We start from the raw sequence: 25,491 nt of genomic DNA, 5'->3' as shown, positions 1-25,491 counted from the left end.
CTGTAGTTTGATATCCTTAAATGATAAAGGTCAGATTTGATTTTCATTATTCGTCATAGTTACTGTGCTGCACGAAATTGAATACATGGCTGCGCGAAATTTTTAAGAATCTGCAGAGATAAAATCACATTGTGTAGACTTTCCATATAGTTCATTTAAGGCCATACATTATTGTGTATGGAATGTAACCAATTTATCTAAATTGTATTTAAAGTTGAGAACGGAATATCATCTCTTTTCATTCTTGAGATATTGGTTGTTATATCCTCGGATGGTTCACTCGTGGCGCATCCGAACCTTTCCTCCGCTTCGGGAATCAAGTGGTTGTAAAAATCGTCGTGTCTCATAAAAGGTTCAAGATATCGAAACGACGAATTTAGGAAATGACAGCATGCAGAAAGGACCATTTTATTATGTGATTAACACTCAATATGTTTTTGTAAACACGTAAGCAGAGTGAAAACAAGACTCCCTATAACTCACACCATGAGGTTTTGTCCAAATTTTCATAGCCAAACAAAGGGAGAGAAACAGGTAAATGGGGTATCAGAACACCAGCATGAGGTCTAGTTTGGCATGAAAATATTTAACTGCTTGAAAGTAACCAGGGTAATGAACAAAAACTTAATTAATAATCTGAGGAAAAATTGAAATATTTCACCAAAAGCTGCTGTAAATGAAGCGTCAAAAATGTCATCTGTTCAAGACCTAGCTATTTTGCACATAAAAAGGTACATTGGTGTGGTATTTAAATGTCAAAAAGGCTTCCTTTGAATGAAGTACGTTAGGAATGCAAAGGAGGAGTCAGTAATATCATGCTTTCTGAATAAAACTTGAAATTCACAAATGGAAGAAATCAGTCAAATATTTTATGAAATGATTTGTGTAAAAGAAATAAGTAGATCAGAGAAACGTTCTACATGCCTTTGAATGATGCTCAGAATGATGAACAGAAAATGAGGTGCACCAAACGTTTCCCTAATATTTTTTATTTCATAGTTTTAGACAAATCATTGAACAAAACATTTGACTTTCTTTTCAAAAATTTTGTAAGCTTTACTTTTACAGACTACTTAGAGTAATTGAAACGGTTGGCCTTAACACTGACTGCTCATGAATTACGTTCGCAGCATCAAATATCTGTAAAATTTCATGGTTCATTTTAATTTATTAGGAATTAAACGTGTGTGATATACTGGGATCGGCATGAAGATCAAGTTCTTTGGCAAGACATTAAAAATATACTTAGCGATGCAGTGTAAACAGTATACGTAAAACTTAGTATACAGAACATACAGAAATGCACAGCATTCCTTTTCGCTTTATTTTCTTAAGTAAACCTAATTCTGTAGCCTTACTCTCCAGCTGCAGTATTCTATAGGTTAAGGACACTGTTTTATAGAAACAGCTGGTTGGCTCTTAAGCAGCCATCTTGTAGCGTGACATGGTCGCTCGCACCCAGGACACCCAAGGCTTTTGCCTGATGTCACTGCTTGTCGTTGGAGTGTCGCGTATCCAGAAGTCACTTGCTTCTGTCGCTCACCTAGGACACAGCTGTGGCCAGACAACGCAACATTATGTAGGTGTCCATGCCTGAATTATTGCATTTGTTCATCCCTTGTCTAGTGTGATATTTGGTTTAACAATGTGTGTTAACGACGTAAAACACAAAGAATGAACTGCTGTCCAGCAGTGACTGAGTAATGTTGCTGTTTGTGGTACTAGATAAACAGTGTACTGTGGACCAGTGTGGGAAACGGGACAACTGGGCATATGGAAACTGAAACCACAGGCATTGGACCAGGTTTTTTCAGTGCTGTGCCTACGTGACTTTATATCAGTTTCTAATGCAGAAGATTATGATGATGATGATGATGATGATGATGATGATAACAACAACAACAACAACAACACACTTGGTAGATCCATTAAGATTAGTTTGTCATGTCTTCCTTTAAATATCCTGTATGCTACCACCATGCAGCAGTGCTACTCAGCTGGTGTTGGAGTACTGGTTATACTTAGTGTGTTGTAGTCCCTGATAATACATAGCATTGAACTGAATATCACACAAGACTAATTTAGTTCAATTGTATTGCATGGGCACCAAAAGACATTTGGTAGAAAGTCAAAATAATAGGGGCCAGCACCTACCTCTAAGCCACTCCTTCAGCAGCAAATGTGAGTTTGTGTGCTGATAGATTCCAAGTGGAACTCTTTTCAATAGGTCTGAAGCCATTAGAGTAGCATCCATGCCTGCCATAACACTGTAGAGACTGCTGAGTGCAGTGGTTTCTGTATAAAACCTCCCATTTGGTACCCCTGTGTCTGTCTTTCTGTCTGTCCATCCTTGTTTTATCATACCCGACATCTGGGAAAAAAAAGAGAGATGCAGAATGCACTGGTTTTATATTAGCTTTTGAGGACCTCTGTATATTTTCATTTTTACCATCTAAAATAGTAAAGTCATCATCAACCAAAAGGTTGGTTCAAACACCACAATGCTTTACTAGACATGGTCCTATGGGAATTGTAATGCCAGTACTTCCTTCGATCTCTTAACTGTCTTATTCAGCCAGTTATGGGTGGTACTGTGGCTTACCATGGACTCCTAACTCCAGTGAAACTTGACAGTTTTTATGTTAGCAAACAATGGCAGAGGCAAAAGAAGTGAAAAGTGACACATAAAAATTCCGAGACTGACCAGTGATTGAACCTGAGACTTTCAGGTATAGTCTGGCGCTTTACCACTGAGCCACAATTTTTACTGAACTTGGCGTAAAGTCAATTTCATTGAACTGTGAATGTGTACCTTAATTTAGGTTATAATGCTATTAAGGCTACTGACCTTCACATTGGACTGAAAACTGCAACTGTTTACCCTAGGATATTGAAAGTGAGACCTTCTAAATGCTATTTAATGTGACACCCTGCTTACACTGAATGCTTTTCAGTGCCTCATAAGAACTTAGGATGCAAACAGGTTCTGTTTGCTCCATTTCTATGAGGCTTTCATGTGGTGTGGATGTAGCTTTTAGAGCCTCTTTTTGCCTGAGTGAAGCCATCTTATCTCATAATGCTAGATGCAGCAAACTGTGAGGCAATCGAGTTGGGACACATTGGCTTACAAAACTAGTCCCATTTCTAGTGTGCAGAACTGATATACTGCCACTAGCCATCTGATGAAAACTTCCCATAGTGAAACTGGTATGTAAGGTCTTATTCATCCAAAAAACATTTGTGTTCCACAATATTCATCTTTATTGAAAATCTACAAATGATGAAGTGACCTTGGAATTAGAGCAATGATAAACCTCTTGTCTGGAACTAATAAATCCTGCTGTCCGGAATTGAAACAGATCATTGCACTTGCTACTTCGGAGGTTCAGTGGTATCTTAGATGAAACACAAAAAGAAAAAAGTGTGTTCAGGTATACATTTTTGCGATAGTTGTATAAAGTGCCATATTTTATATTTGTAGCTGCTTAGTCATTTACTTTGATTTGTGCTAATGCTTCATACCAACAACAAATATCTAGACACTCATGAAGACCTTTCTGTGACTTGGAGTAACTGAAGTTGGTGAAGATCACTTATATTTCAGCAAACCATGCAGCTCACATGCTATGTCCTTTGGTGGGAGCAGCTGCCTGCGTGTGTTGCTTGTGGCATATGACTTTTATTGGGCAATGTTTCAATTAAACATATTTTCTGTGAGGTGGAAATTCTAAACTTAGCTGAAGATATGCAGTCTGTTTTATTAGATATTTAAGGGCATATGCTATATGCTTTAAAGCTTTGTGAAGAATTAGAGCTTCCCTTGAAAATGATACAGGAGTTGTAGTTTTATTAAGCCATGTGTCAGTTTTACGAGGGTATTAGATATTTCCTGGTACTAGAGCTTAAGGACCAATGAATACATATGCATACATTTTACACACAGATCCAGTTTGACAAGTATGGTTGTGGTCTTTTAGTAGGAACTATCCTGACATTTGCCTGAAGTGATGTAGGAAAATCACAGAAAACCTAAATCAGAGTTCCCAGATGGAAATTGGAGCTTCCATCCTTCTGAATAATTGGCCAATCATTTACAGTCTCATTCTATTTAGTCTTATTGGAGCTTCAATCCTTCCAAATAATAGGCCAGCCATTTACAATCTGATTCTGTTTAGTCTTAGTGTACAGTACTGTTTTGATAACACATTCTTTCAAAGAAGTACTTTGATATTCTATAAAGCTTGTGCTACACTTTTCATTCATTTCTCAATAGTGATCACTGCATATACTGCACACACCATACACCCATTATTTCATAATGTCACACTATACTGAGTACCAGCTGGCATCACAGCCATTATTATGATGTGCAGTTTTCACTTTGTGTACCACAAATTCCTAGTCCATTGCCTGAAAAATTGGGTCAGCATCCTTCTATAATGAGTGAGACGTTGAGCTCAGAGAGAGGATAAGATGTTAGCACAGCCCATTACATAGATTTGATCTTACATTTCATTTTTTACCAAACAATTACTTTGTGTAGTATAACTAATCCCTCACTGTATTGAATGTATTGCTTAACAGGTACTTTTTAACTGCCTTTTTAAATAAGTTTGTTATCTTTGTAATGTCCATGAACAATTTATTGTACATTTGCCTTTGGTAGAAAATACTGTTTTCAGTTTCACATTTATTCTTTCAGGGCAAATGTAAGTACAATCTAGACTTTGTCTTAAGGTCATGGACAGAGCTGTTTGTGAAGTAATTATCAAAGTTATTTTTGACGTGGATAGTTGATTGGTAAAAGTACTCCTGTGGTACATTTAAAAATCCTCAATGTTTCAAACAAGTGTTTAAAACGAGGCTGATCACTATTTTTGGTTATTGTTCTTATGGCCCTTTTCTGTAGTTTGAAAACTGTGTTCATATTTTGTGCATTTGTTCTCCAGTAAAGTATTCTATAGATAAGAATGTATTATATCTATGAATAGTGTGTAACTAAAAGACACAGGTTGTTTCGTGACAGATGTTGAAAAGACACTAATAACATTGTTTTGATACTTCCTGGCAGATTAAAACTGTATGCCAGACTGAGACTCGAACCTGGGACCTTTGCATTTTGTGGGCAAGTGCTCTACCAACTGAGCTACCCAAGCACAACTCACAATCTGTCCTCACAGCTTTATTTCCTCCCGTACCTTGTTTTCTACATTCATAACTTCACAGAAGTTCTCCTGTGAAGTCCGACCGGTGTGGCCGAGCGGTTCTAGGTGCTTCAGTCTGGAACCATATGACCGCTACGGTCGCAAGTTCAAATCCTGCCTCAGGCATGGATGTGTGTGATGTCCTTAGGTTAGTTAGGTTTAAGTAGTTCTAAGTTTTAGGAGACTGATGACCTCAGATGTAAGTCCCATAGCGCTCATAGCCATTTGAACCATTTTCTCCTGGGAAACTTACAGGGCTAGCACTTCTGGAAGAATGGATGTTGTGGGCACATGGTGTAGCCACAGCTTGGGGGATGTTTTTCCAAAGTAAAATGGTAACACTGCTACGGAGTGTGCGCTGATATGAAACTTCCTGGCAGGTGAAAACTGTGTGCTGGACTGAGACTCGAACTCAGGACTTTCATGGGCAAGTGCTCTACAAATTGAGCTGTCCAAGCACGATTCATGACCCGTCCTCACTGCTTTATTTTTTCCAGTACCTAGTCTCCTATTTTCGAAACTTCGGAGAAGTGTTGGAGACATCCTCCAGGCTGTGGCTAAGCCATGTCTCCACGATATCCTTACTTCCAGGAGCGCTAATCCTGCAAGTTTCACAGGAGAATTTCTGTGAAATTTGGAAGGTAATAGACAAGGTACTGGTGGAAGTAAATCTGTGAGAATGGGTTGTAAGTAGTACTTCAGTAACTCAGTTGGTTGAGCAGTTGCCTGTGAAAGGCAAAGGTTCCGAGTTTTGAGTCTGTCTGCTACACAGTTTTAATCTGTCGGGAAGTTTCATATCAGTGCACTCTCCGCTGCGGACTGAAAATTTTGTTCTGAGAACATTATGTTTGCAAGTTTGTTTGAGTGTTCATGCCACTTCAATTGAGAATCAATATTCATCCTTAGAAATGTTATGTTTGTTACTCTGTCTATATAGGTACCATCTATATTTAATTTAAGAGTGTCATTTTGCCATCTTCAAACCAAATTTCATGGTACTTATTTTCTTGATTTTCAATGTAACTTTATTACATATTGGCCAGTTGTAAATTTCTTGAAAGATTTTGTTTAATTCCTGAGCAAGAAGTGTTTTTGTTCTCTCAGCAAATGTAATATTGCTGTCATTAGCAGAGAGAACTTTTCCCCCTCATGACTAACACTATTGGGAAAGTTGTCGAGGTATGTCAGAAACAGTTTTAGTGGTAATATGCTACTGTGAGAAACTTCTGTGTTAATACATTGTGATTCTGGTAAGTATTTTATTAAAAGCTGAGCCTTACTTGAGGTTTGTGTTATCTCTACTCTTTGTTTCCTATCTAGTAGGTATGACCAGAACCAGTCATTAGGTACACTTACTATTTCTAATGATTCTAACTTATTTAGTAGAATCTTTTGGTCAACATTATTAAAAAAGTCTTAGAATGATTTAAGAATGTGCCTCTGACACACTCACCCTTGTCATGGGCATCAGGTACCATTTCTGTGAATTCTATTATGGCTGATTCTGTACTTCTGCCACTTTGGAACCCAAACTGTGATTCTCTTAGAAAGTTGTATGTCTTCAAGTAATTCATTAATCTGTCTTTTGTAACTTAGTCTGTTATTTTTTGAGAATGACGACAACAAGCAAATGGACCTGCAGTTTTCTTTGTCTTCTGTAGTACTTATCTTTAGCAGAGTCACAACTCTCACCTGTTTTACATACTTGGGAAAGTTTCTTGATGCAGATAACTTGGGTACTATGTTTATTAAGGGGTCTTTTATGATTTGTATGCATTTTGATGTAATAATATAACTTTGCTTTGTGCATAATTAACTCTGGATGATGAAAATGTTTTTGGGAATATTTGTTATAGTTCCTCAGCAATACCTGAACAATGATTGTTCACTCAAATGAGCTGGTGAGGATCATTTATTTCTTTATTCTCCCCACCCCCTTGTCTTACTTGTATGTTGTTATGCCTTTATTTCTCTCTCCCTTGTTGCTGCTAAATGACAACTCTGAGTACTTTGCATTTACTTGCTACATCGTATAATATTTTGTCATTAAATGTCTTTTTTGCAGTAGTCAACACCCTCCTCTCAATCCTTTTGTACCTATGGTACACTCTTGTCCATGAAACTGGAATACGTACAGGTCTGCAAGCCTTACATCTGTTTGTTTTTGTGGAACATTGCAACTGATGTGAATGCTTCAGGAAATTTCTTTTCAAGGTTCATCTAAAATAATGTTGAGAACATAAAGAATTCCATATTTACTGTGGTTTCTCTTGCAACATGTGTGGTTGTCAGGTTGGTGGCAGCCAATAGTATGTGGCAGCATAGAATGTAATTGCCAGTGACAAGATGTTAGGCACAAAATATGAATTACTTGACCTATTTCTTTTGTGGCGGCGTTCGTAGCGACAAACAATTCGCTGTAGAAACGGCTTACGAAGTCACCGCCACACTTTTATAGCGGGCCGACCGGTCCGCTGGAACAGTGAACAGAAAGATGAAAACCCAAACACTCTGATCAAATAAAAGTCGGTACTTATATTTATTAACGAAGATACAGAAACACAGTAGTGAACTCCGTGTCTACAGAAATCTGTCTAGTTAGAGTCGAAGCGGCTAGGTCAACGTCGGCTGACGACAAACAACAACTCTGCTGCGATGAACACACAACTGACTAGCAAGTACACAATTCGGTGGCGAGTATACAACTGAGCGGCGAATACAGAACTGTCCTAGCGCTTGCGACTCCAGCGCTTAAGAAACCAGAAGCCAGCGGTGGCGCGCGCAGACTTGCGGCAATTTCCTGTCTCGCTGGCGCTGCTTATGCGGACGGCGTCCGGACTTTGTGCTGCCAACCTTTTGGCAGCGGGCTCGGGTGGCATTACTGGCTAGGATATAACACTCCTCCCCCCCAAATCGCCGCACCATCGTTGAATAATGACGTGGCGAGCGTCGACGGCGGGGGAGGGGTCTGGCCGCAGGCGTAGCAGAAGAGACCGGGGCGGAGACTGTTGTCGGTGGCAGTCCCCGGTCCGCACCCCAGCATTGGCTGCGCGGGGCCTCGGGAAACACCGACTGAAAACCGAGGTCAGGGTGCACGCCTGTGACCACGGGCGCAGCTTCTGGTACTGGACGCGACGGGGCGTCGGGACCTACGAAGAGAGGCAGCGTCTCCTGACGCTGCGTCGACGGCTGCTGAGTGGGCGCCGGACAAGACGCTGCGGTGTCAGACTCCTTGGGGGTGCCCAAGGAAAGCGGCTGCAGGACAGGCTGCACAGCCACCGCTTGGGAAGGCGGCCCGGCTGAGGGGTCGACATCCATCAGCTCCGAAGGCGGTGGCGACTGAAGAGGGACCGCAGGTGCCGGAGCGACCACCTGGGGCACTCCCGGAGGAAGCTGCGCGGGAGGCATCAACGGGACGGGCTGTCGGCGTGGTAGCGGCGACGGCTGCTGCTGCTGCCCTGGGGGCGGCAGCGAAGTCGGAAAGCGCGGCTGGAACCCGCCGCGGACCAAATCTGTGGACAAAGAACGAGCGGCAGAATCCGGGTGGCCAGCGCAGCGCAACTGGTTCTGATGCCTCCTGTGCACCCCAGTAGCACCTTGAACAGTATAAAAACCGCGACCCTGGACACTTATCACGGTACCACGTTCCCAACGACGGCGACCGTGATAAACTCTGAAAAAAACGGCGTCATTGCGCTGAAAACGCATGCGATGCTCAGAAGCGGCGGGTCGATCCGGGGGGTGCAACAGCCGTAGGAGGGTGCGATGACGACGGCCGTGGAGAAGCTCCGCAGGCGAAGGGCTGTCGCGTGGCGTGGTCCGGTACGACGACAGGAACGTGATGAGGGCCTGCTGACGAGAGTGCGTAGCACGAAGGCGGTCCATATGATCCTTGAATGTGCGTACAAAACGTTCCGCTGCACCATTCGATTGAGGTTGGAACGGCGGAGTAAGAACATGGCGAATGCCATTGGTAGAACAAAAACTTTCAAATTCAGCAGAGGTAAATTGTGGACCATTGTCAGACACTAAAACTTCTGGAAGACCCTCAATACAAAAAATTGAAGTCAACGCCTGTATAGTTTGTGCAGACGTTGTAGACTGCATGGGCACAACAAACGGAAAATTACTAAATGCATCTATCACGATGAGCCAACGAGAATTCCAATATGGACCAGCGAAATCAATATGTACTCGCTGCCAGGGACCGGCAGGGCGTGCCCACTCAAAATAGCGTTGAGGCGGAGCAGCTTGGTGTTCGGCACACGTCGAACAATCTGTAGACATCTGCGTAATCTGCTTATCAATGCCGATCCATGTACAATGACGGCGGGCAAGCTGCTTGGTGCGGACCACTCCCCAATGACCTTGATGCAACAAGTCGAGGACCTTGGATTGGAGCACTGGGGGAACCACTACACGAAGCTGGTTATTCTCGGTGCGTAACAGCAAAACTCCGTGCGAAACAGACAACAGATGACGTTGCGGATAATAGCGACGAACCACAGGATCCGATATGTCCTTTGCCTTGGACGGCCAACCACGTTGAACAAAACATAATAGTAAACTCAGATGAGGATCCGTAGCTGTCTCACGTGCCACGTGACGATAATCAATCGTAAAATCCCGGAGGGATTGATGCTCATCGGCGTCAATCTGATGGCAAGAGTCGTCAGAGGAATCGAAGACATCATCCGCAGCAATCGGCAATCTAGAAAGCGCGTCAGCGTTTGCATGCTGAGCTGTAGGGCGATACAGTATCTCATACTGGTATTGTGATAACAAAAGAGCCCAATGTTGCAGTCTCTGAGCTGTCCATTGAGGAACTGGTTTAGACGGATGAAACAGTGACGTCAGGGGCTTGTGATCTGTTACTAAATAGAATGGTCTACCATACAGGTAGTGATGGAATTTTGTGACACCGAACACAATAGCCAATGCTTCCTTGTCCAATTGGCTATAATTACACTGAGCTTTGTTTAGCAATTTAGATGCGAACGCAATAGGACGTTCGGTGGTACCGACTCGGTGAGACAACACAGCACCGAGGCCGAAAGAAGAGGCATCACAAGCTAACACCAGAGGCTTGTTAATGTCGTAATGGACCAGACAACGATCATTCAATAAAGCCTCTTTAAGCTGCTGAAAGGCTGATTGGCAATCAGCTGACCACACAAACGGAACATTCTTACGGCGGAGACGATGCAACGGTGCAGCAATCTGTGATGCATTAGGTATAAACCTAATAAATATGTCAATTTGCCAAGAACTGCTTGCAATTCCTGCAGATTGCGAGGGACGGGCAAATCACGAATAGCTGCTAAATGTGACTGGGAGGGATGAATGCCTTGAGCATTAATAACATGTCCCAGATACTCCATCTCCGTAAGGAAAAATGAACATTTATCGATGTTGCAACATAGGCCTGCCTGAGACAACACTGTAAACAAACACTCCAAATTACGGGAATGTTCAGCAGACATCCAACCGGACACAACAATATCGTCTAAATAGTTGCAACACGATGGCACATTAGCCAGAAGTTGTGACAAAAAACGCTGAAAAACAGCTGGAGCTGACGCACAACCAAAAGGCAAACGCAGAAAACGGAACAACCCCAACGACGTGTTTATGACAAAATACTGTTGTGATTGCTCGTCGAGGGGCAATTGCAAATATGCTTCACGGAGATCAATTTTGGAAAAGAAACGAGCTTCCCCTAACTTGTCCATCAGCTCGTCCGGTCTAGGCAAAGGAAAAGAATCAATGACAGTCTGAGGATTAACTGTCGACTTAAAATCAGCACACAAACGTAACTTGCCAGATGGTTTCTTTATAATAACTAAGGGAGAAGCCCACTGGCTCGCTGAAACGGGTTGAATAACACCGTTGTTTTGCCAACGACGAAGTTCATCTGCTACAGGTGCCCGGAGGGCGTGAGGCACTGGACGAGCACGAAAAAATCGAGGCTGAGCATTATCTTTTAACGTAATATGAGCGGCAAAGTTCGCAGCACAACCTAGTTCGTCTTTAAATATGTCACTGTATTGTTTACACAAATCGGTTATGCTGTCTTGAGGAACAACAACAGAATTAATTTGCAACACATTGTCTTGGATAGACAGGCCAAACAAGTCAAAACAGTCTAATCCGAAAATGTTTACACTGTCTGTAGCGCGGAGCACTGTGAATGAAACTGTTTTTGTATTGCCACGGAATGTGGCTGGCACGCTACATACACCTAACACAGGAATTTGTTCTCCACTATAAGTAGCCAAAGAATGTTTTGCCGCTGAAAGTTTAGGGCGGCCGATAGCCGCATACGTAGCACTATTTATGAGAGTCACAGACGCACCAGTGTCTAATTGAAAATTGAAGGTCTTATCCTGGATGCGTAGCTTCACAAATAGTTTATTACACTGTCTCTGGATCGGTGCAGTGGAGGCGGAAGACACAAAATCAGCGCGTTTAGCGCGTGGTCGCTGCTTACGACAACTCGTGGGTTGGGCGGGTGGAACAACAACTCCCGCTTCACTTGCAGTCTGTACATTACGTTTTACAGCGTTTGAATTACGCTTGGGTCGCATAGCAGAGGGCTGGGTGGGTGGCTTATTGCGAACAAGTTTATTACCCACATGAACCGTGGAAGAGTCTTTAAACGTGACCTTCTGGGCGGGCTGGCTGTGAAGAACATGAATATCCATGGGCTGGGCAGCACTAGAATTGTTCTTGCGTTTACGCAAACAAACAGTCTGGATGAGTCCTTTCCTTTGACAAAAGTGACAAACCGCGTTTCTTAACGGGCAACGTTCACGAGGATGAGCAAGAACACACTTAGGGCAAGACTTAACTCTATCATTTTGCACACGCGGCTGACGAATGTGTTTAACATGACGCGGCCGGCTAGTGTTTACAGTCTGACTCTGCCGGTGGGGCCGCGGGCGTGACATAACTTGCTTAGCACAGGCAATTTGAGAAATACATGGCTGATCTAACTCACACTCAGCATAGTCAAAAGTACCTTGGGCTTCAATGATGTTCATCACAGTCTCTAATGACGGGTCAGGCAACTTTAAGATAGCAGCACGAATACGAGAATCTGCAATGTTTTGAGTAATAGCGTCTCGTAACATGACATCACTGTAGGAAGCTCCACACACACACCATTAAATCGGCACTGACGGGTGAGGCCCCGTAAATCTGTTAACCACTGTTTATTAGATTGATGTGGCAGTTTCTTTAATCTGAAGAACTTGAATCTGGCTGCTGCCACATGAACTCGCGACTCGAAATACTCAGCAAGCTTGTTAACAACAACGTCATAGTCTAAAGCTTCTGGCTTGGATTCCGGGAACAACTTACAAAGTAGTCGATAGACTTCCACGCATGCAGTGGAAATTAAATAAAGCTGCCGCTCAGTACCCGTGATTTTGTAGACTGTCATGTGCGCCTGCAACTGCGCGAAATATTCTCGCCATTCTTCTCTTGATGCATCAAAAGCACGGAAAGGTGGTGCTGCCTGTGCTTGTTCCTTTTGTGTTGGAGGATTAGCCGCTTGTTTGGCGATTGCTTCCACCAGACTTTGTATTTGCTGACTCTGTAACAAGATCAACTGTTGTAATTCGGCAGACATAGTGAACACAAATTAAACCAGCCCCCAAAATTTTATCGCTATAATTAGTATAACCAGAAACAAGTTGAACCAGCCCTGCAAACGAGTTCGGAAGCCCTCGTCGCCAGTTTTGTGGCGGCGTTCGTAGCGACAAACAATTCGCTGTAGAAACGGCTTACGAAGTCACCACCACACTTTTATAGCGGGCCGACCGGTCCGCTGGAACAGTGAACAGAAAGATGAAAACCTAAACACTCTGATCAAATAAAAGTTGGTACTTATATTTATTAACGAAGATACAGAAACACAGTAGTGAACTCCGTGTCTACAGAAATCTGTCTAGTCCAAGTCGGAGCGGCTAGGTCAACGTCGGCTGACGACAAACAACTACTCTGCTGCGATGAACACACAACTGACTAGCAAGTACACAATTCGGTGGCGAGTATACAACTGAGCGGCGAATACAGAACTGTCCTAGCGCTTGCGACTCCAGCGCTTAAGAAACCAGAAGCCAGCGGTGACGCGCGCAGACTTGCGGCAATTTCCTGTCTCGCTGGCGCTGCTTATGCGGACGGCGTCCGGACTTTGATGCTGCCAACCTTTTGGCAGCGGGCTCGGGTGGCATTACTGGCTAGGATATAACACTCCTCCCCCCCAAATCGCCGCACCGTCGTTGAATAATGACGTGGCGAGCGTCGACGGCGGGGGAGGGGTCTGGCCGCAGGCGTAGCAGAAGAGACCGGGGCGGAGACTGTTGTCGGTGGCAGTCCCCGGTCCGCACCCCAGCATTGGCTGCGCGGGGCCTCGGGAAACACCGACTGAAAACCGAGGTCAGGGTGCACGCCTGTGACCACGGGCGCAGCTTCTGGTACTGGACGCGACGGGGTGTCGGGACCCACGCAGAGAGGCAGCGTCTCCTGACGCTGCGTCGACGGCTGCTGAGTGGGCGCCGGACAAAGCGCTGTGGTGTCAGACTCCTTGGGGGTGCCCAAGGAAAGCGGCTGCAGGACAGTTGAGTTGGTCCCACAGATTGTTGATTGGGTTTTAATTTAGGAGTTTAGTGGCTGGGGGATTATAGTAGGCTCATTCTGGTGTTCTTTGAACCACACATGTACACTGTGAGCTGTGTGACACGTTGCATTGTCCTACTAGTAGTTTCCAGCATACCAAGGAAAACCAAACTGAATGAAGGGGGGACATGGTTCCCAAGGATAGATACATACTTTTATTGATCCATTTTGCCTTCCTCAATTATCAGGATCACTCAGGGAATGCCATGAAAACATTCCCCAGACCATAACACTCGATTATTTGGCCTGAACCCTTTGCTTTCAGACATTTCACACCTATACGCCAATGGCCAACTGAAGCATAAAATATGATTTATCTAAAAAGTCCGCTTGTCACCTCTCAGTGGACATCCAGTTGTGGTATTGGCATGCAAATTGCTGCCTTTGTCATTGATGAACGGCAGCCAGAATGGGTACATCAACCAAACACCGTCTGCAGAGGCCAAGGCGCAACAATGTTCGCTGAATAGTCTTTGAGGAGACATGCCCCTTGGTTCATCTGGGCAGTCAGTGGTTCAACAGTTGCATGTCTAATCACCTCTACGCTTCTGCAGCCATTGTTCACCACTGATACCTATGGCTTGTGGTGCACCGCAGTTGCCTCGGTGCGTGTTTTGTATAATGGCATTTTGCCCTCCATGGTGTACTTTAACCACAATGACACGTGAACAGTTTACAAACTTGGCCATTTCAGAAATGGTTCTACCCTTGGCCTAAGAGCCAACGATTGTGCTCTTTTGGATGTCAGATACATCAATCTGTTTACACATTATGACAACAGCTGCACTGTTTTCTGCATGCCCCCGACTTGATGTATATATCCACCACTGCTGTGCTGCCACCTGCTGTCTGTGAGTGGCCATTACAAGTTGATGTCTGTGAAGTAACGGGTGAGTTGCGGTGCCCTGAAAATATTCTAAGTTTGGAGTTAGCGTGGCCACATGGGCCGTTCGGTGGGCAGCGGCTGCGCGGTGCCGAGCATCGGCCAGCGCAAGAGGGGAGCCTCAGCACATGGCCCAGGCGGACTGAGTGGCTGGGAATTCCGTGTTGATGCAATGTTGAGGACTGTGCTTTGTGTCGATGAAGGAGATGTGAATGCGGGGAGTGCCAAAGATGGCGGACTTTGTGAAACCATAATAGTAGACATTTCACAGTTCATGTAGAAATTAATAGTAGCCAGAGGAATAATGATACCTTAAAAAGAAACATGTACATTACCATTATTTGCATGATGATTCTGATGGTGTAATCAGATTTTCAATATGTTTATTAGTTTAAAGATTAGTATCCGACTGTAAATTATACAAGAAACACCCAGCAACGAATTTCCAAGATCCAAACGGTTCATCTGATTTTGTCAATTGATGTGTCTTTAGAAAAGCTATTAGTGTAAACCTAAATTGGTATGAATTACAAGCATGTAACTTGAATAGTACATGAGTTATTGGAAGTCAAAGTGACCGATTACTATTGATTGCATCAAGCCATATGTACTCCACAGTTACACAAAAAAACGGTAGCAGCATGCTTATAAATATATTTATTTGTCTATGTCTTTGTTTATATCTGATATATACTATTCATGAAGAAATTAGTTAAATATTTACTGTGTTTTAGAAAGCACAGAGACATTAGGCTACTGGCGTACCTTTTGTTTCTATTCCTTTGATATGAGTTTATTTGATTTGTGTATGTATTTAATAATGTGTGTTAAAGCATGTTTATGGTCCAGCCGTAGGAATATTTATTTAATTTCAAGATATTTAAATGTAAATCCAGTATTTCGTATGTGTTTCAATATGTTTATGAGTGTGCATTGGCTTGAAGACATGGTGGGAGTGCTCTAGCCAATTACAGTGCTCGTTAATGGGGAGACTGGATGGAAGTGCTGGACACAAGAGTGTTGGACGGGAAGCAACAACGTACGGTCACAGGAAAGAGAGTGGAGCAGTTTTGCACGTGTTCGCAGGAGATAGAAATATTTCGTAGTGCCGACTTGGGCACTTTTGAGATTTCCGTGGCTTCTGCAGTGAAGCATTTATAAGTGAATATCTCGCGAGCTATGTTGTTGTTGTTCATAACTAATTACGTGAAATAGAAATCTATTGTTTCCCTGTTATTCAACTTGTATTTTATTTAATTGCTGGACCATCAACACCAATAAGTGTTTTGCAGTAATAAATGGCATTCTTAAAGGTACTTCTGCTATCGTACTCATCATTTAATGTCGTTAAAAATAGTACGTGCAGATTTTATTTAATTGCAATTTTTCATTTATAAATTTCTATGTTACATTCAAAATTCGCAATTGCCAAGTGATAGGAACCTTCGGGCATTCGATTCATGTGTATATTCATATTGTATACTGTAGACTCGGGAGTATTTGGCTTGTAATGTGGCAACTACGTATTCCAGCCCTTAGGCAATGAAAGCAGCCAGAACTTTTAATATTTCAACTCTGAGTGTGAGGGTACATAGTTGAGGACCACTCATCCCATTTTCTATTGGAAAGCCCACAATTGAGGTCTTATGCGGGATTTGTGTCATGCAAAGAGGTAATTCCTTTGCTCTCTGTTAGTCAGCATACTATGTGAAGTGTAAAAACCTTTGCAAAACCAGTAGAAATTTCTGTAGAGTGAACCTCTCGCAAAACACATTGTGAGATTGGTTTTTTTTCTGCAAGTAGGTTTCTGGAAATAGTGAAATTATGCAATGATTTTCACAACTAACACATGCAATTGTTAGAGGTCCTAATCTATCACATTAAAGGCTATTTTCATGGGGGCTCAGAGTCTAAATAAGTAAAGCGCAGGGAAAAGGCGTGGTTAGTGCGTTTAATGGACAGCGGTATTGGAGATGGTTGGAATAGCAGTACGACGGCAGGGTCTTCATGTACTCCTGGGCAGTCTTCAGTGTTGACTTCCACTACAACTGATGGCATCACCACGGCAGAGGGAACCATCTCAAATCAGATAAGTGCCTGCGCAAAAAGTGAGATAGTGCTTAACTCTGAAGTTCAAGCTCCACTTATAGATCTTGCGAATATAAAACAGTCACCTAGTATGTGTAATTCTGAAAACGGAAGTGAGCCGGTTAGTCCGAAATCAGAGCGCAAAAGTGCAAATAGTAGGAATTCAGGCAAGGGGAATGAATGTGGGGGAGATATGATGTCTCAGTTATGCAAATGATCCAGGGATTTGGAAATAATATTAATACGATGGCAAATAATATCAGTACAATTTGGACAGTTACGGATACAATTCGGACTGATATGGATACAATGCGAACTGAAATAGGTTCTGCTATGAAAGAGAAAATTGAAAAAAATTATGGGTATCCTTGATAACACAATTGATGTGTCCAAGTGGATATGGGGAAAATTACAGACAAAGTTGTAATAGTAAAATCTAAAATTGAATCAGTGGGGAAAGATCTTGGGGGAAAACACGGATAAGAGACAGACGGAACTTGAGGGCAAGGTAAGCGACTGTATATAAGCGCAAGATGCTCATGAAAGCAATATAAATGTAGCAATTAGTGATATTGCCATTCGTCTAGGTGTGGGTGAGAAAGAAGTGGGCAAAACTAAAGATAAAATAAGAGTCCAATATTACTAGTGAAAATGAATTTATAAAACAAATGCTATGAATAAAAAGTGATTTAAATTCGTTAGCCTCCCAACAGGCCACACAGGTTATAAACATCCCTTGGGCAAATACTGGATCTGTGAAATGTTAAACAGATGACGGAAGATATCACCCAGTAAATTTCTTGGCTGTGTGTGTGTAGGGACACCTTTGTTCATGGCATGTCGGACGAAGCGAAAATAAAATATGTTAAACAGCATTTGGAGGGAGACCCATAGGCTTGGGCAAATATTAAATGTAGTTTGTGCGAATCGTACGAAGAGTTTGAAAAGTGTTTTTTGAATAAATTTTGGAGTGAGGCAAAACAGACACGGATCCAAAATTTTTAAATGGTCCGAGTTACAGGTAAGGTAATAGGACAATGAGAGATTTTTGCATGCGCAAACTTGGCAAGCTTATGCAAGTGAAACATCTGTTGGGGGTTTTAATGGATATCACCACATTAAAAAGGCGATTATCCGAAAATTTGAAGTGGGAATTTGTCCGTAGTTCATGTGATTCCATGGACGAATTTGTAGAATTTGTAGAAAAATTAGAGAGGGCTTTGAAGTTCAAACCTCACAGCAAACCGGGTGGTAGTTATCAAAATGGGAATCTAAATAATCATCACCAAAATAATAATCGTGAGAGAAATCAAAGGAATTCTCAGTGAGATAGTAGCTGGAATGAGCAGAATGGTTGGAGAACTAACAGGAGTGATAACTTCCGTGAAGGGGGCCAAGTAAAGAATGCAGATTTGACGGGGGAAATTCGTGTGAAGTGCACTTGCCTAACAACCAGTCGAGAAACTGATGTTTGCCACATCTCAGGTCTGGGGACTGCAATCTAAACAGGCGATGAAAAGGACTGGAGATTTTGGTAATGGTAGAAATGTTGTTAGGTTTCGAGAAAGGCAACAAATATGTAATATGGAGTATGTTAAAGAGAGAGGCTATATACGTGGCTCTTTCAGTAAAAGCAGGCGCAAACAGCAGAAGCATAGATTTGTGAGAGATTTAAGTAAAAGTAATGGGAATAAATTTGCGGGGAATGATGTAAGTTATGGATGTGTAATGAATGAGTGTGTGAATGGTGATAAATGGAAAGATTCAGTGGTTCAAAAAGAAGTTAAAGAGGAGATGAATTTTATGAAAGCAAATTGTGTGGAGAGGTCTGAAGAGGTATTAGCAAATAGTAGCAATTGCAGTAAGGAAGGCATTGTAGTAGTAAGTATTAGTGAGTCGGCAAAAAGCGTCGATGTTGGTGAAGGCAGCGTAGCTTTGGTTTCGCCAGCTGCAAGTGAGGGTGATTGTGTTTTGGCGGAAGGCGTCAATGTTACTAAGGGAGGCTTAGCGTTGGTCTCGCCAGCAGTTGAAGTTAAAAATGTATCGGCAGAGGTAGATGATTTCTGTTTAAAGGAACAGAGTAATGGTAATTTATGTAATGATGTAAAAGCTACTGGTATTGATATTTCGAAGGAAGGAATTTACACATTTCTAGTCACAAATGAAGGTGAAATGAAACTTATTGATGAATGTGTGTGGATCTAAAATGTTTGTCAGTGTGTGAATGTGAGAATATATGTAAAGTAGGATCGGGTGTTAATCTGGATGAAAAGTGTGCAGTAATAGCAGTGTGTGCTGAATTTTGTCCGATCACAGCGGAATGTAGGAAGTCTGGAAGACCCAAAATTGTATGACAAGGTAGCAGCAATTTTTGTAATGTAGCGGCGGAGGATAAAGTTTATGATTCACGTAAAGTTAATTTGTCAACAGAGGAAAGTAAGGTTTCTGATTTGAATTTATGTAGTGATTTAAATGGTGTATCAGCAGATAAGGTTGCTAAGGTGAGTATTTATGGTGATGATGGCTTAGGCATTGATGTATTATTTCAGGAAGATAGTGTTTCACAGTGAATTTATGTGTAATTTTGTTGAAGCTGCAAGTGTCGATATTTTGGAGGGGGAAAAACAGTAAAGTTGTGCATGCTGTGGGTAGTGAATTGGCGAAATGTGTGGAAGAACTAACAGAAAATTTAGATTGGGGATAGTTTGTGTAATGAAGTTTGTACGAATTGGTATATGAAGGAGGAGTGTGATTGGCGTTGTTACGGTAGAACGTTATGGTCGTTACTGTTGCATATGTGGAAACGAGAGAAGTTTTAAGATTGCTAGAGGTTTAGAAAAGGGAAGGAACGAATTTTGGCCGAAGGAAATATTTAATGAATTATTTTAGGATGAACATGAGATTGAGGGAGGGATAGAACAGGATGTGTGTATGCTAGAATTTGTGAAAGAGAAGGGACGAGATGTAGAACATCATTTAGTAAGGAAGAAATGTTTAGCATGAAAGGAACTGGTAAATGTACAGCCAATTATTGAAATTAAAGTTGGCAAAGAAATGGTAGATGCACTGATAGATTCAGGTAGTAATGTGTCAGCGGTGTTGGAAAGTTTTATGAACATCATCAAAAATAGGAAACAGGTAATCTTCCCAATCACTGGCGTTCAGATTAAAACTGCAGTTGGTGGTATGAGTAAGCCAGTAAGACAACAAATACTTTTAGAGTGGCACAAGAAGTGCTTAAAAAATCGTACGTAAGTGAAAGTGCACTTAAAAAAAATTATTTCTTGTTCAGAAAATTGTTAATGCATAACTGAAATGCAGGTATTTATTGAATATGCCGTTTCATTCATAATTTATATTAGTTTAAGTTTATTTCGAAATTCATGCTGCTCCAACACCACTACAAAAATTTTGTAAACACTATTGGCCTGGCGTTTTAATCCTTTAATTCTGTTCTTTGTAATTTGTTTTATATGTACTTGGATGAACTGAAGGATGCTACTTATAAACATTCTGGCAAGCCAGAATGTTAATAAGTGGAGGTGTGTGAGATAACAGGCGAGTTGTGGCGCCCTGAAAATATTCTAAGTTCGGAGTTAGCGTGGCCGCACGGGCCGTTCGGTGGGCAGCAGCTGCGTGGTGCTGAGCATCGGCCAGCGCAAGAGGGGTAGCTCCAGCACATGGCCCAGGCAGACCGAGTGGCTGGGAATTCTGTGTTGATGCAATGTCGAGGACTGTGCTTTGTGTCGATGAAGGAGATGTGTATGCGGGGAGTGCCAAAGATGGCGGACTTTGTGAAACCATAATAGTAGACATTTCACAGTTCATGTAGAAATTAATAGTAGCCAGAGGAATAATGATACCTTAAAAAGAAACATGTACATTACCATTATTTGCATGATGATTCTGATGGTGTAATCAGATTTTCAATATGTTTATTAGTCTAAAGATAAGTATCTGACTGTAAATTATACAAGTAACACCAAGCAATGAATTTCCAAAATCTAAACGGTTCATCCGATTTTGTCGATCAAAGTGTCTTTAGAAAAGCTATTAGTGTAAACCTACATTGGTATGAATTACAAGCATGTAACTTGAATAGTACATGAGTTATTGGAGGTCAAAGAGGCCTATTACTATTGATCACGTCAGTCCATAAGTACTCTACAGTTGCACGAAAAAACAGTAGCAGCACCCTTATAAATATATTCGTAGTATGCATTTATAAGTGAATATCTTGCGAGCTATGTTGTTGTTCATAACTAATTACGTGAAATAGGAATCTATTGTTTCCCTGTTATTCAACTTGTATCTTATTTAATTGCTGGACCATCTAAACCAATAAGTGTTTTGCAGTAATAAACGGCATTCTTACAGGTACTTCTGCTATCTTACTCATCATTTAATGTCGTTAAAAATAGTACCTGTAGATTTTATTTATTTGCAATCTTTCATTTATAAATTTCTATGTCACATTCAAAATTCGCAATTGCCAAGTGATAGGAACCTTCAGTCATGCAATTCATGTGTATATTCATATTGTATACTGTAGACTCGGGAGTATTTGGCTTGTAATGTGGCAACCACGTATTCCACCCTCTAGACAACGAAACCAGCCAAAACTTCTAATATTTCAACTCTTGAGTCTGAGGGTACGTTGTAGAAGGCCACTCATCACATTTTCTATTTGAAAGCCCGCATGTCAAACTTAGACATGCTCACATTTATGTGAATAGGGCCGTGTGTGCGTGCGTGTGTGTGTGTGTGTGTGTGTGTGTGTGTGTGTGTGTCACTTCTGTGGTGTAATAGTATTAGTGATTTAGTCTGATGTACAGAATATTGATAGTGGTGAATGACGAGTATGAAATACGCGCATTTTGTAGACAGCTCTTTATTTATTTTCTATTTTTGCTACATTTTTACAATTCTGTTATTGATGTATATAGCGGTATAGCACTTCTTGTGCAAAAGCAGTTATTCCTGGATCTGTCAAAATTGCAGACATTTTGTTGTGACAGTCTGATCAAAAGTAATTCTTACATAATAGCAAATTTTTATGCTGATAACACACTCGCACATATTACTTGTGTTTCCCATGCGCGCGCACCCACACACACACACACACACACACACACACACACACACACAAAAGCTAGGCTTTTTTTATGTTGAAGCAGTTATTACGGGATCTGCTTGAGTTATGGAAATTTTTGTTTTATGGCAATCTGATAAGTAGGAATTTTTATATAGTAGTGAACTTTTGGAGGTTAGTGACTGGTATGAATAACTCACATTGCTGTATAAACTTTCCTTTATTAATTTTGTAGATTTGCTGCAGTCATTCTGTCCATTCAACCTTCCATTCATGTTCATATTCATTGGCTTTAGCAACTCACAATCAAACTGTCACCTTCCTGCCTAACCTAGATCTCGGACCATACGACAGTTCCTAACAGAAATACCTGGATGCTGGAGTATAGAAAATGGAGAAGGCGATGTCCACTCGATGTGAATTCGCGAGACTGTCATCAGTACCAAAATTCTGTAGATATACAAATTTCTTTGTATCCGTCTGCCAAAAAATGAAAAAGTCTATAATTTAGACAAATAAATAATAATTTCTTCAACATATGTAGTTAGGAACTTTTCATGTTGAAGAAATTATTATTTATCTGCCTAAATTACAGAAATATTCATTTTGTGGCAGACTGATACAAAGGGATTTGTGTATCTACATCTACGGAATCTTGATATTGATGACAGAGTCTCATGAATTATTCGCATTTTCTTTTACTGCTGCATCCAGGCATTTCTATTATGACCTGTAGTTTAGCTTGAGATCTAGGTTAAACTGTAAGGTGATAGTTGAGTTGAGCGTAGGTAAAGCCAATGAATGTGAATGTGAAATAAAGGTTGAGGTCTGGAAGGTGACAGTTTCGTTATGTCTTGGTGAGCCAGTGAATGTGAATATGAAATGTAAGCTGATGTGATGGAACAATATGTAATATAGCCCAAGTTCTATGTAATGGTAATGTCTCTCAATTTGTTACAGTATTGGCTGTGATGTATAGATAGTAATTAAAGCTCTCATAATACTTTCATTATGTGCTGCATAGATACTTCTGACAGGTGCAGATGCAAAGGCAGAGAGGCCATGTCATGAGGGTCATATCCCCCCCCCCCCCCCAACCCTACCCAAAGCAAAGTTTCAGTAAAAACATTTATATTTGTACATGTATTTACTTTTAATTTTCTCCTCTAACTTCCTCAGGTTTTGAACAGCTCTGAAGGAACCATAGGTGTTAATGCTGCATTTGATGTTCTTGAAGTAGCCAGTGAGAAATATTGAAACAGATGACGTCAGCTTGAGAATGCGCTCTCTTTTGAATGGCTAATACAATTTCCCTCCATTGTGTTTTCAGCAGCGGTGAACGAATCTGTTTTACTTTTGTTGCAGTAACCTCATCCCTAAGGATTACGAAGTGGTGCATGTCATACGGATTTATAGCCAGAGAAAGAAATCGTGTGAAGTGTGGTGGAGCTATGAGCCTTATTGCTCATAAATAAGGTACTGATGGGATTAGTGGAGCTGCAAAAAGGAAGACGATTGAGTTAGTCGCAACATTAAAAAAAAACTTTGTGTGCGGGAAGCATATTAAGTCTTATAAAAATTTTACCGTTAAAATACCTATGAGTTAAAATGTGTATGGACTTTTTAATAACAGGTGAACTGCCTATAAGAAAGAAGACAGTTGTAGACTTGTAAAACGCTTGTAGAAAACTGTGTGTGGAAATATGGAAGGAGAAGGCGTTCTAAGCACACTTGTACACAAAGCACACGAAATATCGGACTGTGACAGCTTAGCAGCTGAACTGCCGCATAAACTGTTAAAATTACTGCCAGATAAAACATGCTGTAAGGTCGAAGAAGCCAAGACCACAGCCTACTGAGGATGATGATAAACTGGTCGCAGTGGCAATTATACCATACATCGGCAAAAATTGAGAGAATACGCCGAAAACGCAATGTGCTTGTTTTGCCCTCCATCCGATATGAAAACCTTGTTAGGACCAGTCAAGGATGACCTAGGACTTCGGAACCCAGGCGTCTACTGCATCCTTTGCCAGTGTGAAAAAATGTATGTAGGCCAGATGATCCGAACAATACAGGAGAGGTGCAAAGTCCGCTGTGGCAGAGCACTGCATTTTCCACGGACATGTGATGAATCATGATGACACAAAATTGTTGCAGCAAACAAACACCTTCTGGGATTGTATTCTCAAAGAGACAATGGAGATCCAACAACATGACGAGCCAATAAATAAGGCCAGCTGCTTTCCATTAAGCAAGGCCTGGGACCAAGCCTGGAATATGATCAAAGCACAGCAGCTGTTTACACACAAATCCACTTCCATCAGGATACAGCTGCAGAAGTACTGTGGTCTGTGATCCGTCACACGGTGCCGCACTTCCCCCACTACCAGGTGCTGTGCTTCCCAACCACCGCACCCAGATCATTCTCAGAGGCGGCCAGATGGAGGTTGCATGAAAAGTGGGGGGGGGGGGGGGGGGGGTGTAAGTATATAAAGTCAGCATCCATCAGAGGTAAATCAGACTCCATGAACACCTGAAGATGGAAAGAAATTGGCTTTCCGAAATATCACGCCTGTTGAACGCCGCCACCCATATGAATACCTGAGAAATATTAAATATTTCGGTGCACTGGGAAAACATAAAATCTTGAAATGCAATAAAATCCATGCCATGCAAGTGTTTTGTAATTGTCTGTATTTTATAATTTTTGCCACACACTTTCCAGTAATTTCATATAAATTTTCTCTTTGGTTTGAATTTCACTATCTCGTTGCGCATTCAGCTTCTTGTTACTTTGTTAAAGCCAAATATACAGCTGAAAGATGTATACAAGGGCAGTAAAGTGGATGTACCTTACCATCGGTAATTCTTGTGGGCTGCCTTCCACTACATGGATTGTGACCAGAACACCTTCCCAGCCCCTCCCTCTCTCTCATTTAATCTTCATGTTCTAGGTGATTTCTATTTTGATAAAGCATGGCAGCATTGATGACTTTGCTATTAACTATATGGATTGTGACCAAATCACCTTCCCTGCCACTCCCTTCTCTCTCTCTCTCTCTCTCTCTCTCTCTCTCTCTCTCTCTCTCTCTCACACTTAATCTTTATGTTCTAGGTGATCGCTATTTTGATAAAACGTGGCAGCATTGATGATTTTGGTATTAAGAGGGGTCACCTACTGACTACCATTGAAGCAATGATTCGGAGTGGAGATACACCAAAAGTAAGTTGTTGATAGATATACTTGATTCTAAATTTTTTGAAATTGTTTTGTTTTCAGCTGTTGTTATTGAAATAAATGATTCACAAATAAGCATCAGTGAATTATTTTTGAATAATTTCTGTACACATTTCACAGCCCCTATTAAATCGTTAAAGGTTAAAATCACTGTTCTGCAGAAACTGTAAACTTTTTGTTGAAAATTAGAATTTATTGACACATCATGAATGGACAGTTTTGGAATTAGTGCCCATTTTCAAATGATGCATGTACACTTAAACATATGTATCTCAAAATATTCTGAATGTGGACTGTCTTT

At 41.5% G+C, this 25,491-nt stretch overlaps 1 protein-coding gene across 2 annotated transcripts in view; it reads left to right on the top strand.

Annotated features, from left to right (window-relative positions):
• LOC124721393 (exportin-4-like) overlaps nucleotides 1-25,491 on the top strand; it is a 238,996-nt gene that overhangs the window by 35,070 nt on the left and 178,435 nt on the right. Inside the window, exon 4 of one of the 2 annotated variants that reach the window (XM_047246333.1) lies at nucleotides 25,068-25,175. In XM_047246333.1, the coding sequence (XP_047102289.1) occupies nucleotides 25,068-25,175 (108 nt within the window). Of the gene's footprint in view, nucleotides 1-25,067; nucleotides 25,180-25,491 lie in introns of those variants that run through there. The other variant, XM_047246334.1, reaches the window with a different exon arrangement.

Source organism: Schistocerca piceifrons, chromosome X, assembly GCF_021461385.2.
Source record: "Schistocerca piceifrons isolate TAMUIC-IGC-003096 chromosome X, iqSchPice1.1, whole genome shotgun sequence".
Taxonomy (NCBI): domain Eukaryota; kingdom Metazoa; phylum Arthropoda; class Insecta; order Orthoptera; family Acrididae; genus Schistocerca; species Schistocerca piceifrons.
Note: the sequence above shows the minus strand (reverse complement) of the source record. Positions and strands in the feature narration are given on the sequence as shown.